Here is a 14,067-nt window from a genome sequence, read left to right as displayed (position 1 = left end):
TTTACATAGTAACATGGTAAATGATGGAAGAAAAAGTTAGTCCAACCATTTGCATGACTTCCTTGGTCAGAATAGTCTCCTTTTGTACTCCCATCATTTTAGTGGGAAGAGCATACAGATCACCTTTTAGTTCCTGCCAGACCCCACCTTTTCAATGCCTCACCACAAAACTATAATAATGACTAGCAGGTGCTGTGGCTGATAAAACAAAACCAGCCTTCAAACTTCTTGCTGTAGCCTTACAGACAGAATTGGTTATGTCAACACCAATGTTCTTTTTTCATAGGGTAAGGGTGCATGCGTTACTCTGAAGTGAGGTGGAGGAGTGGCCTAGTGGTTAGGGTAGTGGACTTTGGTCCTGGGGAACTGAGTTCAATTCCCGGCACAGGCAGCTCCTTGTGACTCTGGGCAAGTCACTTAACCCTCCATCGCCCGCATTGAGCCTGCCATGAGTGGGAAAGTGCGGGGTACAAATGTAACAAAAATAAATAAAATACCCCCATCAGGGTTGGAAGGAACATAGGCGGTACTATTAAAAGATATATCAAAGTTAACTTAGTTTCAGGTGTTCGATTGATTGATGATTCCAGTCTACATAAAGACTTGGGAGAGCAGGATTGGTAAACATGGGAGAAGAAAGATGGAGAGTTATTCAGATTACGTACGTAAATGTTTGGCACTTACTCGTCTAGTTATAAACAAGTTAGTTGCTATGCCCTAAGCAGAATTTCTTACCCCTCTTCGAATGTTCTCAATGGGGAAAACAGAGAATGATTGATGTGGAAAGAGAATGCAGTGAGGTGGGTTCGTAGTAACATAGTAGATGACGGCAGATAAAAGACCTATACGATCTATCCAGTCTGCCCAACAAGGTGTGTTGGGCGTGTACCGTCAATTGTTTTAACAACATAACGGACCGGGGCAGAGTGAACTTGATAAGCATAAACTAGAGGTGTGCTTGCTTGGAGTTACACTCAGTAGAAAGATCGCTCGGTGGAGATTTTCTGCCAGGTCACTGATCTGGAACCTTGTGGAACATGGTTCCCTTTGCCCGCTACAGCGGGAGTGGAAGGTGAACCCCTTTTGTTTAAACAGAAACGAAAATTACCACCGGTTTTATTTCCAGGCGTAGTTTTGGATGGGCACGGTGAGGCAGTGCCCGCCCCCTCCCCCAAATGCTGTGGATCTTAATGCTGAATTTGTGCCCCTGCCATTATGACTCCCTTACCCTCTGCCTCCCCCCTCTACCATTATGACCCCCCCCCCCCCCACCCCTAAAAAAAAAAAGAGTAAGGCAGTAAGCATAAGCAGGCAAAGTACGCTGGTCTCACTCCTCCCCAAACTTACCGTGTGGGCGTGGAAGTGCTGAGACTCCGCCCCCTCCTCAGCTTCCGGGAGTCGGCACGCGAAGGTGGGGCGGAGTGCGCAAGCGCAGCGTGGGTGAGTCCCCCTCTGTCCCAGCATGCTCTGAGCGGTCGTGAATGGCCGAGCAGTGAGATGGCGGGGAAGGAGGTGCAGAATAGGCCGCTCTTCGACTGCCCGTCCTGGTGAGAGGGAGCAAGGGGCTGGGGCCGGTTGCGGTCAGTAGCTAGGTGTGTGATGAGAGGGCTCGCGGTGTTCAGAGGGCTTCAGGCTCCTGTGACTGGGGTAGCGCTGTAAAATGAGCGGGCGTTATAAGCGCGGTCTGCACGTTCTTCATAGGTTCTCATCTTAGTATGAATCCTGGACCCCTTTTGTATTTGTATTAATATAGGTTTTTTTTTTTTGTTATAGTTTTGTGGTTATTTGCAGGGAGAAGTTGGCTCTTTGTGTTTCTACAGTGACTTCTTGATCAACTTCATTGGTACATTGTTGGTTCTTTCTAATCTCATACGTGTAATTTTAGATTTTGGGGGAAAATGAAGCTTTGATTTTTTGTTTTGTTGTTTGTTTTTGGTGGGTGGAGGATGTTTCTTAATGTTCTGTCTTAAAGAGAATTTGACTTCCTATTTGGTCCCACTTTAGCAATGTTTTGTGATGCTCTTTGCGGTGCTAAGAATTGTTGATATAATTTTATAAATTCGTGATTAATAGATTTTGAAAATAATATTTTTTTTGAAACCTTCTATTCTTTAATTGGAGATAAACTTGTGAATTTGCTTTTTATTTTTTGCTGCATCTCTTGCCATTTTTATTTCCCAGTCCTTGCGTATTAATACTCCTGCTTTGAAAGTCATTTGTTGTAGCTGTTTATGTTTATGCATTCGCATGCAAATAATATAGGGATATGATGCAGATCTGTTCTTTACCATATGATGGAGATCTGTTTTTCAGCTGTCAGTGCTATAATGATTACATTATTTGGGGATAGAGGACTTTGGTAAAGGGAATATTTTCAAATCTTGTATTAAAGTAAACATTAATGTAGCATACAAATCAGAGCCTAAAACTGTAATCTTTGTTATTTTCTGTTCAATGTTGTCCAAATAACATGTTTAATATTAATTTCTGGGGATATATGAGAAAATATGAGTACTATGTTCATAGCTTTTCATACTGTAGGCTGTGAGTTGTTACAAATAAAGCTTTAGTTTCAGACCACACAGTAACAGTAATAAACTGTCCTTACTATTCTCTTAGGGGCCTTTTTACTAAAGTGCAGTAAAGTTTGCACTTGCCACATGGTAACTGTTGGGTGTGTTTCAGTATCTGCCTGTGTAGCTACCACAGAGGAAAAACCTTTACTGTGCGGTAAGTGCACTGATGGTGTGGATGTACTTACCGCTTCCTATTTAGGACGCAGTGAGGGAATTGGAGGTATGGAGATTACACATTTTTCAGGGATAAAAACCACTGACTAATTGTTTATCCTTCTAGCTTTTGGGCCGTAATGTAAAAATTAAGCCAATCCTGAAAGGGTTAGGCAATTGTCCTGAGCACATGTGAGAGGGATTTCCCTCTTTCTTAACATTTGGGCCCTAGCTGTGTGCCTAGTTTGCCAGTGCCATAATGTGACCTTGCCCATGACAACAGGTGTTATTTGACAGTATACATAGCAACCAATAAGAGCATCTGTAACATTAGCCAATAAACTTCACAGTAGAATAACAAAGGAATAATTTACAATGAAGTACAACGTACTCAAGAGAATTATTTGTGTGTAGCTGCAATTTCCAGAGTTGAGGGAAGGGCGATAGGGAGTCAGTTTTCAGGCTTGGGGAACTCCTCCTTTGAAATTTCCCCTTCCTGTTCTCTGTTTCCCCAACTCCTAGTTTCACTGTATGCAAGTTTCTATGTTGCAAAGGTGGGACGACGACTCCTATAGAAATGCATTGGGTCTATTTTTTGGGGGCAGTGGGTGGGAGAGACCAGCCAAATTTTCAATTTCAGGTTTGGCACCAAAGTGGCTTGAAATCCAGGTAAGGGTTTGGGCTGAAAATGAAACTTCTTGCCCCCATTCTGTGCTGTGGCCACCACTGCAAGCCCAGGCCAGCCCCCTCCCCCTTATCCCCACCAGACAAAAAAAACCTGCCCTCCCCGGGCCTACCTTCAAAAAACTCTGGTAGTTCTGTGCCTGTCTGCTGACAGCCTCACAAGATTGACACTAGAGGTCATGACTGCTGTTTTAGATATGGAACTGACATAGGCAGAAGTGACTGAGGATTGCTTCTGCCTATGCCAATTCCAGCTCCAAACTGGAGGCTGCAGCCTCCCATGTCGGTCTTGCGAGACTGCTGTGGAAAGTCACAGCTGCCATTTTCACTATGCAGCAAGTGAGAGCAGGAGCGACTTGGGATCACTCCTGCTCAGAAGAGGCCAGTAGACCACCAGGGCTTTGTAGAACATAGGCCAAGGGAGGGTCTACAGATGAGGAGGTGGAGGAAGGGTGGAGTTGGTGGGTGGCACGGGAGGGCTGGCTTGGAGGGACAGGATTACAGTTTCGGTTCTGGTTGCCCTGTAGGTGAGAGCTTATTTATCTGGATCCCCAGTCTGATTTGGCCCATTTTTTGAACCATGTCTTTTTACTGTTATCTCCTACCTGCCAAGTTTTATCCCATTCTGTTACATTGTCAGTTATTTTGCCCCTGGACAGACATTCTCAACCCCTTTTGTATAATCCTTTCCAGATTCTATTGGAGTTGGAAGACTAAAAACTCTCCATAGAAGCAGAAAAGGCATATTTGTTTTAGGTGATTGTTTCCACTGATTCAAGGAATAAGATCACATTGCCATATGATTTGCGCACAAACACTTCTGGGAGAAAGTTTCAGAAACTTCCTATTGTGTTAATATCTTTTGAATTTGTTTTAAAATTGTTTATAGTAAGTGAATAGGGTTTCATTTTAAAAATATCCCCAAAGAACAATAGCAAACATTTTCAGAAAGGGTTGGTAAGCTTTCCATGTATAGTAGCTCCAAGTATTACAAGAGCTTCCTATGCTACTTGGCAGTGAAAGGGAGTGAGTTTTGTTGAGACACTGTGAGGGGCATTTTTGATATGACGTCTAAATCCAACTTTGGACATTTTGCTGAAAACGTCCAAAAATTGAATAGTGAAAGTGACCATTTTCAAACCAGAAAAAAATCTATCTTTTTTTTTTTTTTTCTTTTTTTGAAAATAGCCATTTCCTAAATGTACTTAGTGCATCTATCTTTTTGGACCATTTTCAAAACAAAAATGTCCACGTGAAAAACGCACAAAATCAAGCCATTGGAATGTAGGAGGAGCCACCTTTCCTAGTAGATTGGCCGCACAGGCATCCCAGCAGGGCAGTGGGGCACCCTAGGGGGCACTGCAGTGGACTTCTCATAAAAGTTCCCAGGTACACTTCTCACCCTTACCCCCTTATATTGTATAGTGAGCCCTTCAAACCCCACGAAAACCTACTGTACCCAACTATACACCACTACAATAGCCTTTATGGCAGCAGGTGTCATTTATATGTGGATACAGTAGGTTTGCGGGGGGGGGGGGAGTTGGGTGGCTGACACTTTCCATCACAAGTTAGTGTGGTTTTTTTTCTAGCAAAAAAGGGTGCTGGTACTCAAATGCCAGGCTACCCTTCGCAGTGATCACTGAGGGATTCATCCCACAATAGCCAGGCCCCCTGCAACCAGTCACAGAATCTATGACAAGGCAGAATTGGTGTGTAGAGCCTGAGCTCTTTCATTAAAACTTGGGGAACCTGGATCAATTTTAGCAGACAATAGAAAAGGTGCCGGTACTAAGTACCCCCTCAAAAAAAAGCCCTGAATAGAGTGGATTATGGGCCTGGGTCCATCTCTTTACTCCACTAACCACTAGACTTGCTTGCTGCTCTGATTGGACTGGCCATAACATCTGAAGCTGTCTCAGAGGCAGGTATGTACTGTTTCATTTATATTTTTGTGGGATGGGAGGCCTTCAGTGACCACTGAAGGAGTAAGAGGGTGTCATTCCTTTATTCCTACAATGGTTATCTAGTCATTTAGGGCACTTTTCAGTGGCTTATCCTATATAATAATTCTCACTTCCAAAGTTCTGACTTGCCTGGGACCATGGCTCATTCCGAGTTGGTCTGCTAGGCTCCGTAGATCAGGCTGACATCATCGTAGCCATTATGATGTCAACTTCAGAACCCGGGAGGGGGGGGGGGGAACATGCCTCACAGCTGATCCATGTACAGAGGAGGGTCACTGTACATGGGTGGCTGGAGGGGGGGCAGGGGAGAGAGGAGGGTCGCTGGACATGGGTGGCTGGAGGGGGGGCAGGGGAGAGTGGAGGGTCGCTGGATATGGGTGGCAGGAGGGGGGCAGGGGAGAGAGGAGGGTCGCTGGACATGGGTGGCTGCAGTGGGCGCAGGGGGAGAGGAGGGTCGCTGGACATGGGTGGCTGCAGGGGAGCCGAAGAAAACCTTGCTAGCACCCGTTTCATTTGTGTCAGAAATGGGCCTTTTTTACTAGTTTGTTAATAAAACAGGTCTAGACCAAAACATCCAACTTATAGCCCTGGACATTTTTTTTTGTTATGATAGAAAAACATCCAAGTGTTAGGTACTCCCAGATCCCGTCCTTAACACACACACACCCCTTGTGATTTGAACGCACTTCTGACGGACTTCATAGAAAAATGTCTAAACATTGTTTTTGTGAGAAAAACGTCCAAATGCAGATTTATGCCACTTTTTGGACGTTTTTGTCGTTTGAAAATGAGCCCCTATATTTACTAAAGCTTAATATGTGCTAATTGATGTTAGCATGCTTTAAATCCTGCATCATCCATAGTGCACACTGTTAGCACGTACTAAGCTTTAGTAAACCTGGCCCTTGTTGAAAAATCCATAGGTAAATATCAGAAAACTTCATTGACACTTTTGAATATTAGTAGTAAATTCCAGGGAAACACAGAAGAGTGGCATAAAAGGATCACTTGGTTTATCTAGCTGTCTACCTATCATGCTGTCATAAGTCCTGTTCAGTCTGTTTTTCTTCCTTTGCCAGTTTGTCTTTATGAGTGCCTCAGTTCTTCCACTAGTTTGGTTCTTATAACTTCTGCTGAAAGTTTTTATTCTAGCTGTCCACCATACTTTCATTGAAAATCATTTTCTTGCATTCCTTAATTTATGTACTGTATATACTTGACTATAAGTCAAGAAATGTAGGCAAAAAAAACCCCTGGGTTGTCTTATGTATGGGTAACACGGGTATACGCTAAATAAATTAGCACCCCCTGTCGGCAGCATCACAATCCCCCCCCCCTTTTTTTTTTTTTTGCTTGCTGGCCAGCTGTGTACCTTCTGTGCTTAAGTCTTCTATCCAGCAGTGGCACTGCGTCGTACATTACCTGAGTTCTGCTCCAGAGTGCATCCTCTGTCCTGCCCTGCTGAAACAGGAAGTTGAGTCAGAGGCTGTGCTCTGGTACTGAACTCAGGTGGTGTATGCTGCAGTGTTGGTGCTGGGTAGAAGACTTTTGAGTATTGAAGGTTCATGGTGATCGAGGGGTTGGTGGTGGGGTGGGGTCGGCAGAGAGGCCATGTTGGGTTTGGGTGGTGGGGTGTAAGTGAGGCAGGGAGAAGTAAGTGTGTGTGTCAGGGAGGAAAGACCTGTGGTGGTTGGGGGGGGGGGGGGGGGCAAAATTTGCTGTTTCAATTGTTACCTTATATATTCAACTTACAGGTCACACCAATTTTGGCCATTTTTGGTCCCAAAACTGCCTTCTTACTTACACAAGAGATCGACTTATAGTCGAGTATATATGATATGTATTTTTTTGGGCTTTCACCTTTTTCAAGACGAGTTAAGTTCAGGTACAGTAGATATTTCCTTGCCCTGGGAGGGCTTACAATCTATGTTTGTACCTGAGGCAGTGGAGGGTTAAGTGACCTGCCCAAGATCAAAAGTAGCTGTAGTGGGATTATGTGCTTCATTTGACCTTTTGTGAGCCTTTCAGTCAGTGGCAAATGCTATTTATTTGCTCAAAATTTGTCGTTAGACAACTTTCAATACAATCTCATTGGATTTGTTTCTTGTCATCATTTTATGATGACATAATTATTAACTGGAGCATGGTGTCCATCTTTAACCTTTAAATACCTTCCCTAGCAATGAATGATTAGAAATGCCTGTTCCGTGAAAAGCTAAAGTGTTGTAGGTAAATATATTTAGGTTTTTTTGAGTAGTTGACCGTTTATAGCCTGACTTCAGCTGGAAATTTTTTCTTGGCATTTGATGGTTAATGCATCCATTATGCCAGGGACTAATTGGTTCTAATTGTTTGCTCTGTTTAAGAATGTTAATGCAGGGATTAGCTGCCTAGAGGTGTGTACAGTTGAGTTTATTTTCCTTTGTGAGTGCTGAAACACTAAATTCTCAATCATCCAGATCTCTGGAAGCAGTCATAGCACTCTAAAGGATAGTAGGAAAAGACAAGTCTGCTCAGTTATTCCTATCCGCACTTAGAAATATAGAGAAATATAGGAAGATAAAGACCATATGGACTTTCCAGTCTGCCCATCCATGCCATGTATTCTGTCACTCTTTTACAGATCCTATGTACTTGTCCCAAGCTCTCTTGAATTCAGATACTGTTTTGATCTCCACCCACCAGTTGACCGTTCCACGAATTCACCACCCTTTTCCGTGAAGAAGTATTTCTTCAGGTTACTTCTGAGTCTATCCCCTTTCACCATTGCTCCCTCATTCCAGAGCTTCCTTTCAGTTGAAAGAGACTCGCCTCCTATGCATTTATACTGTGTAGGTATTTAAATGTCTCTGTCATATCCCACATATTGTGGTCTTAAGTCTGTCCCCATACGCTTTATGACAAGATGACTGACCATTTTAGTAACTGCCCTCTGAACCGACTCTATCCTGTCTATATCTTCTTGAAGGTGTGGTCTCCAGAATTGTACACAATATTCTCTCGCCAGAGTCCTATACAGGGGCATCATCCCCTCCTTTTTCCTGCTGGCCATTCCTCTCCCTCTGCACCCAAGCATCCTTCTAGCTTTACTTGTCGCCTTTTCTACCTGTTTGGCCACCTTAAGATCATCACATACGATCACACCCAAGTCAAACTCCTCTTTCATGCAAAAAATGTTCTTCACCCCCTAAACTGTACCATTCCCTTGGGGTTTTGCAGCCCAAATGCCTGACCTTGCATGTTTTGGCATTAAATCTTAACTTGTTATTATTTAAATAATTTTTATTTATCGTTTTTTGTTTTGATTTATATAAACATTGCCTTGGTTTCTGATAAATTGTATCTACTGACATACAAGGAAACTGATTTTGTAGAATACCCAGTGATTTAATTAGTATATTAAATCTTAACTGCCAAATTCCAGACCATTCCTCTAGCTTCACTAAGTCCTTCCTCATGTGATCCACACCATTAGGGGTGTCTACCCTTTTGCAGATTTTCTTTTAATGTGCAAAGAGGCAAACCTTACCAGGTAGCCTTTCAATAGCATCGCTTACAAAAATGTTAAAAAGAACCAGCCCAAGAACCAAACCGAACCTTGCGGCAGACTACTGGTAACATTCTTTTCCTCAGAATGAGCTCCATTTACTACTACCCTCTGTCGCCTTCCATTCAACCAGTTCCTAACCCAGCCAGTCACTTTAGGGCACATACTGAGGGCATGCAGTTTATTAGTCGTCTATGTGGAACCTTGTCAAAGGCTTTGCTAAAATCTAAATATATACCACATCTAGTGCTCCCCTCGATCCAACTCTCTGGTCACCCAGTCAAAGAAATTAATGAGCTTTATTTATTTTTGATTTTGCTCACTCCTTTTTAAGTAGTAGCTCAAGGTGAGTTACATTCAGGTACACTGGATATTTCTCTGTCCCAGGAGGGCTCACAATCTAAGTTTGTACCTGAGGCAATGGAGGGTTAAGTGACTTGCCCAAGATCACAAGGAGCAGCAGTGGATGGAGATGGTGACCTGCCTCCATCTGCTGGTGGGAAGGGGGAACTGCTGGTTCAGAACAGTGACGCTGACTAAAGGACAAAACTGAGTGTGCGTCATATCGCCTACTTCTATACTCAATACTGATGTTAAAATTTTGGCTAAGGTGCTTGCGAACCGGTTGGTAATGTGCTTCCTAATTTAATCCATCCAGATCAGGTTGGCTTTGTAGCAAAGTGGCAGGCAATGGATAATATACGTAGAACTTTGACTGACTTTATGCAGCTAAGTCGAAGGCCTGGCCAGTGGTGTTATTAGGACTGGATGCTGAAAAGGCCTTTGACCGGGTTCATTGGGGGTATTTGGATAAGGTTTTACATCGAGTTGGGATAGGTCCATTTTATAGGTCCTGGATTCAAGCGTTATACTGTTTGCCGCAGGCTTGTGTGAGAGTTAATGGTGGGAACTCGGGGGCGTGTTTTTTTGGGTCGTGGTACCAGGCAGGGGTGTCCGCTGTCTCCTCTACTATTTGCTCTGGTGATGGAGCCTTTAGCGGTGGCTATTCGAGAGAATGTAGACATCACCGGAGTAAGGGTGGGAGCACAGGAACATAAAATCGCATTATTTGCAGATGATGTTCTCCTGTCCTTAACTAAACCGTTAGTTTCTCTTCCTAACTTAATGAGGGAGATAGAGGCGTATTCACGGGTATCTGGATATAAGTTGAATGCTAGTAAATCTACTGGGTTGGCTGCGGGGGTACCACCGGGGCTGATGGGGGCGTTGAAGATGTCTTTTGCCTTTAAATGGTCTGTCCGAGATATACGCTATTTAGGGCTTCAGATTCCTGGGAATTTGTCAGAGCCGTTTGCTGTTAATTATCCGGCCCTTCAGAAGGCGGTGCAAAGAAATTTGGATAGATGGTTGTCCGTGGGTCTGTCCTGGTTTGGGCGGATTGCTGCGATTAAAATGAATATTTTACCCCCCACTTATTGTACTTATTTCAGGTACTTCCCTTTTGTCCAGGTCATTTTTGTCTAGGTTACAAGTTAGTTTGATGCGTTTCATTTGGAATCAGAAGAGACCGCGTCTGCCGCGTGCCTTTTTATATAAGAGTAAGCATGCTGGGGGATTGGGGGTACCCAACCTGTTCTGGTATTATTGTGCTGCGCAGTCTAGGTCGGCTGTTGAGTGGTTTCGGAGGGAAGATCATAAATTGTGGGTACATATTGAGCAATCTTTGGTGGGTTCTCGCAAGTTGGGGCATTTAATGTGGCTTTCAGGTAAGCATAGAGGACAGGTTGACAGATTTCCACCCACAGTGCAGGCTACTTTTTACTACTGGGATCTAAAGTTTCCGGAGCGCCAACCTCCGGTGTCTGGATTGGCGCCGATAGTGGATAATCCTTTGTTTGGGCCAGGTGTGGGGAATACTACTTTTTGTCGCTGGGCGGCTTCTGGATTGGATATGTGGGGGCAGCTGCATTTGGGAGAGGACTTATTCTCCTTTGAAACCTTAGTGGAAGATTATAGGCTTCGACCTAGTGATCATTACGCTTATTTGCAATTGAAACACTTCTTTCAGGGGCCCGCTTATGAAGTGTGTTTGAGGCGAGAGGTACATCCCCTAGTGGAGGTGTGTGTGGATTCTCGGAGTACGCAAGGGATGATCACTTTTTTGTATGCATATCTGGTGACACGTCTTAAGCCTTCCCTCTCACATCGGAGGAAGTGGGAGCAAGAATTGAATTTTACTTTATCGGAGGCTGGTTGAAATTGGAGAAGGGGATTTTGAGGTCCTCATTGGCGGTGGCTATGAAGGAAAATGCCATTAAGCTTTTTTATCGGTGGTACCGTACCCCGGCACGGTTGCATCATATGCTTGTTAAGGTGTCAGAGGGTTGCTAGAGGAATTGGGGAGTGGGGACCATGGGACATATTTGGTGGTCTTGTCCCAAAGCAAAGGCCTATTGGAAAGGGGTGCAATCTCGTCTTCAGGTTTGGGTGGGAAGGTCTGTACAGTGGCAACCTTTGGTCTTTTTACTAGGGCAGAGGCCGGAGGGCCTTACGCTGAGTCGGTGGTTCTTGGTGAGGGCAGCCTTGCACGTGGCCCGAATAAATCTGGCAAAGAGTTGGAAATCGCCATTGGTTCCCTCACTGGTAAGCTGGATTACTAAGGTGCGCTATATATGTGAGATGGAGAGGTTGACAGCAGTGAACAGGAAAACCTTGCCTAAATGAGAGAGGGTTTGGAGACCCTTTTTGAATGTGTGTTCTGGAGAAAAGGTGACTGGTTCTGATGGAAGGCGGGGGTAGAAGGGAGGGTATTGGGGGGTGGGGGGAGGAGGGGGGATTTCTTGGGTGAATTGGGGGAGGTGGGTAGTTAGGGTAAGGGGGATCTATCAATAATAAAACTGAAAAATTTTGAAGTATAATCTGTATTTGTAATAGGATTGATATTTCCCTTGTGCTTTCTTTCGGTATGTACTCTGTGTTACGTTAAGCATACCTGTTCCATTTTGCATTGTGCTGAGTTGAGTATGTTTAGTTTTGTATTAACAATGCTCAATAAAGACTTCTATAAATTAAAAAAAAAAAAGTTTGTCAAGATACCTTTTCTTAGTGTCAGCTTGCACTGTTCTGAACTAGCATGTGTTAATCCTTCCCACCAGTGGATGGATATGGTGACCTGCCTCCATCTGCTGGTGGGAAGGGGGAACAACTGCTGGTTCAGAACAGTGACGCTGATTAAAGAAAAGAAAATCAGGTAAGACATAAATTTTTCTTTCGTTAGACTACTACTATTTAACATTTCTATAGCGCTACAATCTGCAAATTGCGTTTTATGAAATTAGATTTAATGATTTGTATGTTTTGACAACCCTTACACTTTTGTTGTTGAATGAACTAAACCATTTAAGAAGTAAGAAAACATGGAACACAACCCAGAAAGGAATATAAAATTTAAGACAAAGATGCAAAAATTCTCAAACCTGCTGCACGGAGAGAGAGCTCCTCAGAAGAGTTACATTCCACCTAACTTCTGAATGTTAAGAAATTTACAAGACAGCTCTAGAATGGCGGGGGACGGGGAGGGACGACGACCCTGAAAGCATGAAAGAAAATCTGTATAAAAAATTGAGAAAGCCAATGATAATTCTTTATGGGACATTAAACATATAAAGAAACCCAAAACAGTAAAATACTGGAGCTGTCTTAGGCACCAGTACTAAGAAGCCAGAGATCAAATGCCTGCTATCTTCAGACCTTTGGATCATTTCATCTCCCCCTTCAGACGCTCCACAAGAGAACCTAAACCTACCTGATGCTAAGGTCCACTTGGGGGTCAGCACTCAAGAAAAAGATCTTGGTGTCATAGATAATACGCTGAAATCTGCTCAGTGTGCAGCGGTGGCCAAAAAAAAACAAAAAGGGGACTAGGAATTATTAGGAAAGGGATGGTGAATAAGACCAAAAATGCTATAATGCCTCTATCACTCCATGGTGCGACCACACCTTGAGTATTGTGTTCGGTTCTGGTCGCCGTATCTCAAGATATAGCGGAATTAGAAAAGGTTCAAAGAAGAGTGACCAAAATGATAAAGGGAATGGAACTCCTCTCCTCTTGTATGAGGAAAGCTAAAGAGGTTAGTGCTCTTCAGCTTGGAAGTGTGTCTGAATGTTTTAAATCTGCAAAAACGGCAATACAAGGAATAATTATATGTAACAAAGGAATACAACCAAAACCTTTAAGACTGTTATTAAAATGGATAGCATCATTTAACCAATCCTGGGCTGTGGGAGTGAGATCTAGGGTCTGCTATTTATCCCAAACTATAGGGCATGGGTTAGAGTCCTTGTTTAAAAAAAAAAATCCTACTTCCTTGTCATCAAGCAGATGAAGCCATTACATATGGGTTGTGTCCATCAACCAGCAGGGGGAGATAGAGAGCACTCAACTTTTCTCAGTGCCTCATGGCCAGCTAGCTCCACTGCCTCTTCAATATTCTCTATCTCCCCAAGCAGGGTGGCTGCAGCTTATTCAATTCTGGTCGCCGCATCTCAAAAAAGATATAGTAGAATTGGAAAAGGTGCAGCGAAGGGCGACTAAAATGATAGCGGGGATGGGACGACTTCCCTATGAAGAAAGACTAAGGAGGCTAGGGCTATACAGCTTGGAGAAGAGACGGCTGAGGGGAGACATGATAGAGGTATATAAAATAATGAGTGGAGTGGAACAGGTGGATGTGAAGCGTCTGTTCGCGCTTTCCAAAAATACTAGGACTAGGGGGCATGCGATGAAACTACAGTATAGTAAATTTAAAACAAATCGGAGAATTTTTCTTCACACAACGTGTAATTAAACTCTGGAATTCGTTGCCGGAGAAAGTGGTGAAGGCGGTTAGCTTAGCAGAGTTTAAAAAGGGGTTGGACGGATTCCTAAAGGACAAGTCCATAAACCGCTACTAAACGGACTTGGAAAAATCCAAAATTCCAGGAATAACATGTATAGAATGTTTGTACGTTTGGGAAGCTTGCCAGGTGCCCTTGGCCTGGATTGGCCGCTGTCGTGGACAGGATGCTGGGCTCGATGGACCCTTGGTCTTTTCCCAGTATGGCATTACTTATGTACTTATGTACTTCGAGCTCCATCAAAATCTGCCTGGGGGTGGCTCCTGGCTTGCCAGTTGTTAGC

General features: G+C 43.7%; 1 protein-coding gene across 1 annotated transcript in view; it reads left to right on the top strand.

The window, feature by feature from the left end:
• Positions 1–1,471: 1,471 nt before the first annotated feature.
• PPP1R8 (protein phosphatase 1 regulatory subunit 8) overlaps positions 1,472–14,067 on the top strand; it is a 47,818-nt gene continuing 35,222 nt past the window's right edge. The window contains exon 1 of the mRNA XM_030219461.1: positions 1,472–1,547. Coding sequence (XP_030075321.1) covers positions 1,498–1,547 — 50 coding nt within the window. The 5' untranslated portion in view covers positions 1,472–1,497. The remainder of the gene's footprint in view (positions 1,548–14,067) is intronic.

This window comes from Microcaecilia unicolor, chromosome 11, assembly GCF_901765095.1.
Source record: "Microcaecilia unicolor chromosome 11, aMicUni1.1, whole genome shotgun sequence".
NCBI lineage: Eukaryota > Metazoa > Chordata > Amphibia > Gymnophiona > Siphonopidae > Microcaecilia > Microcaecilia unicolor.
Note: the sequence above shows the minus strand (reverse complement) of the source record. Positions and strands in the feature narration are given on the sequence as shown.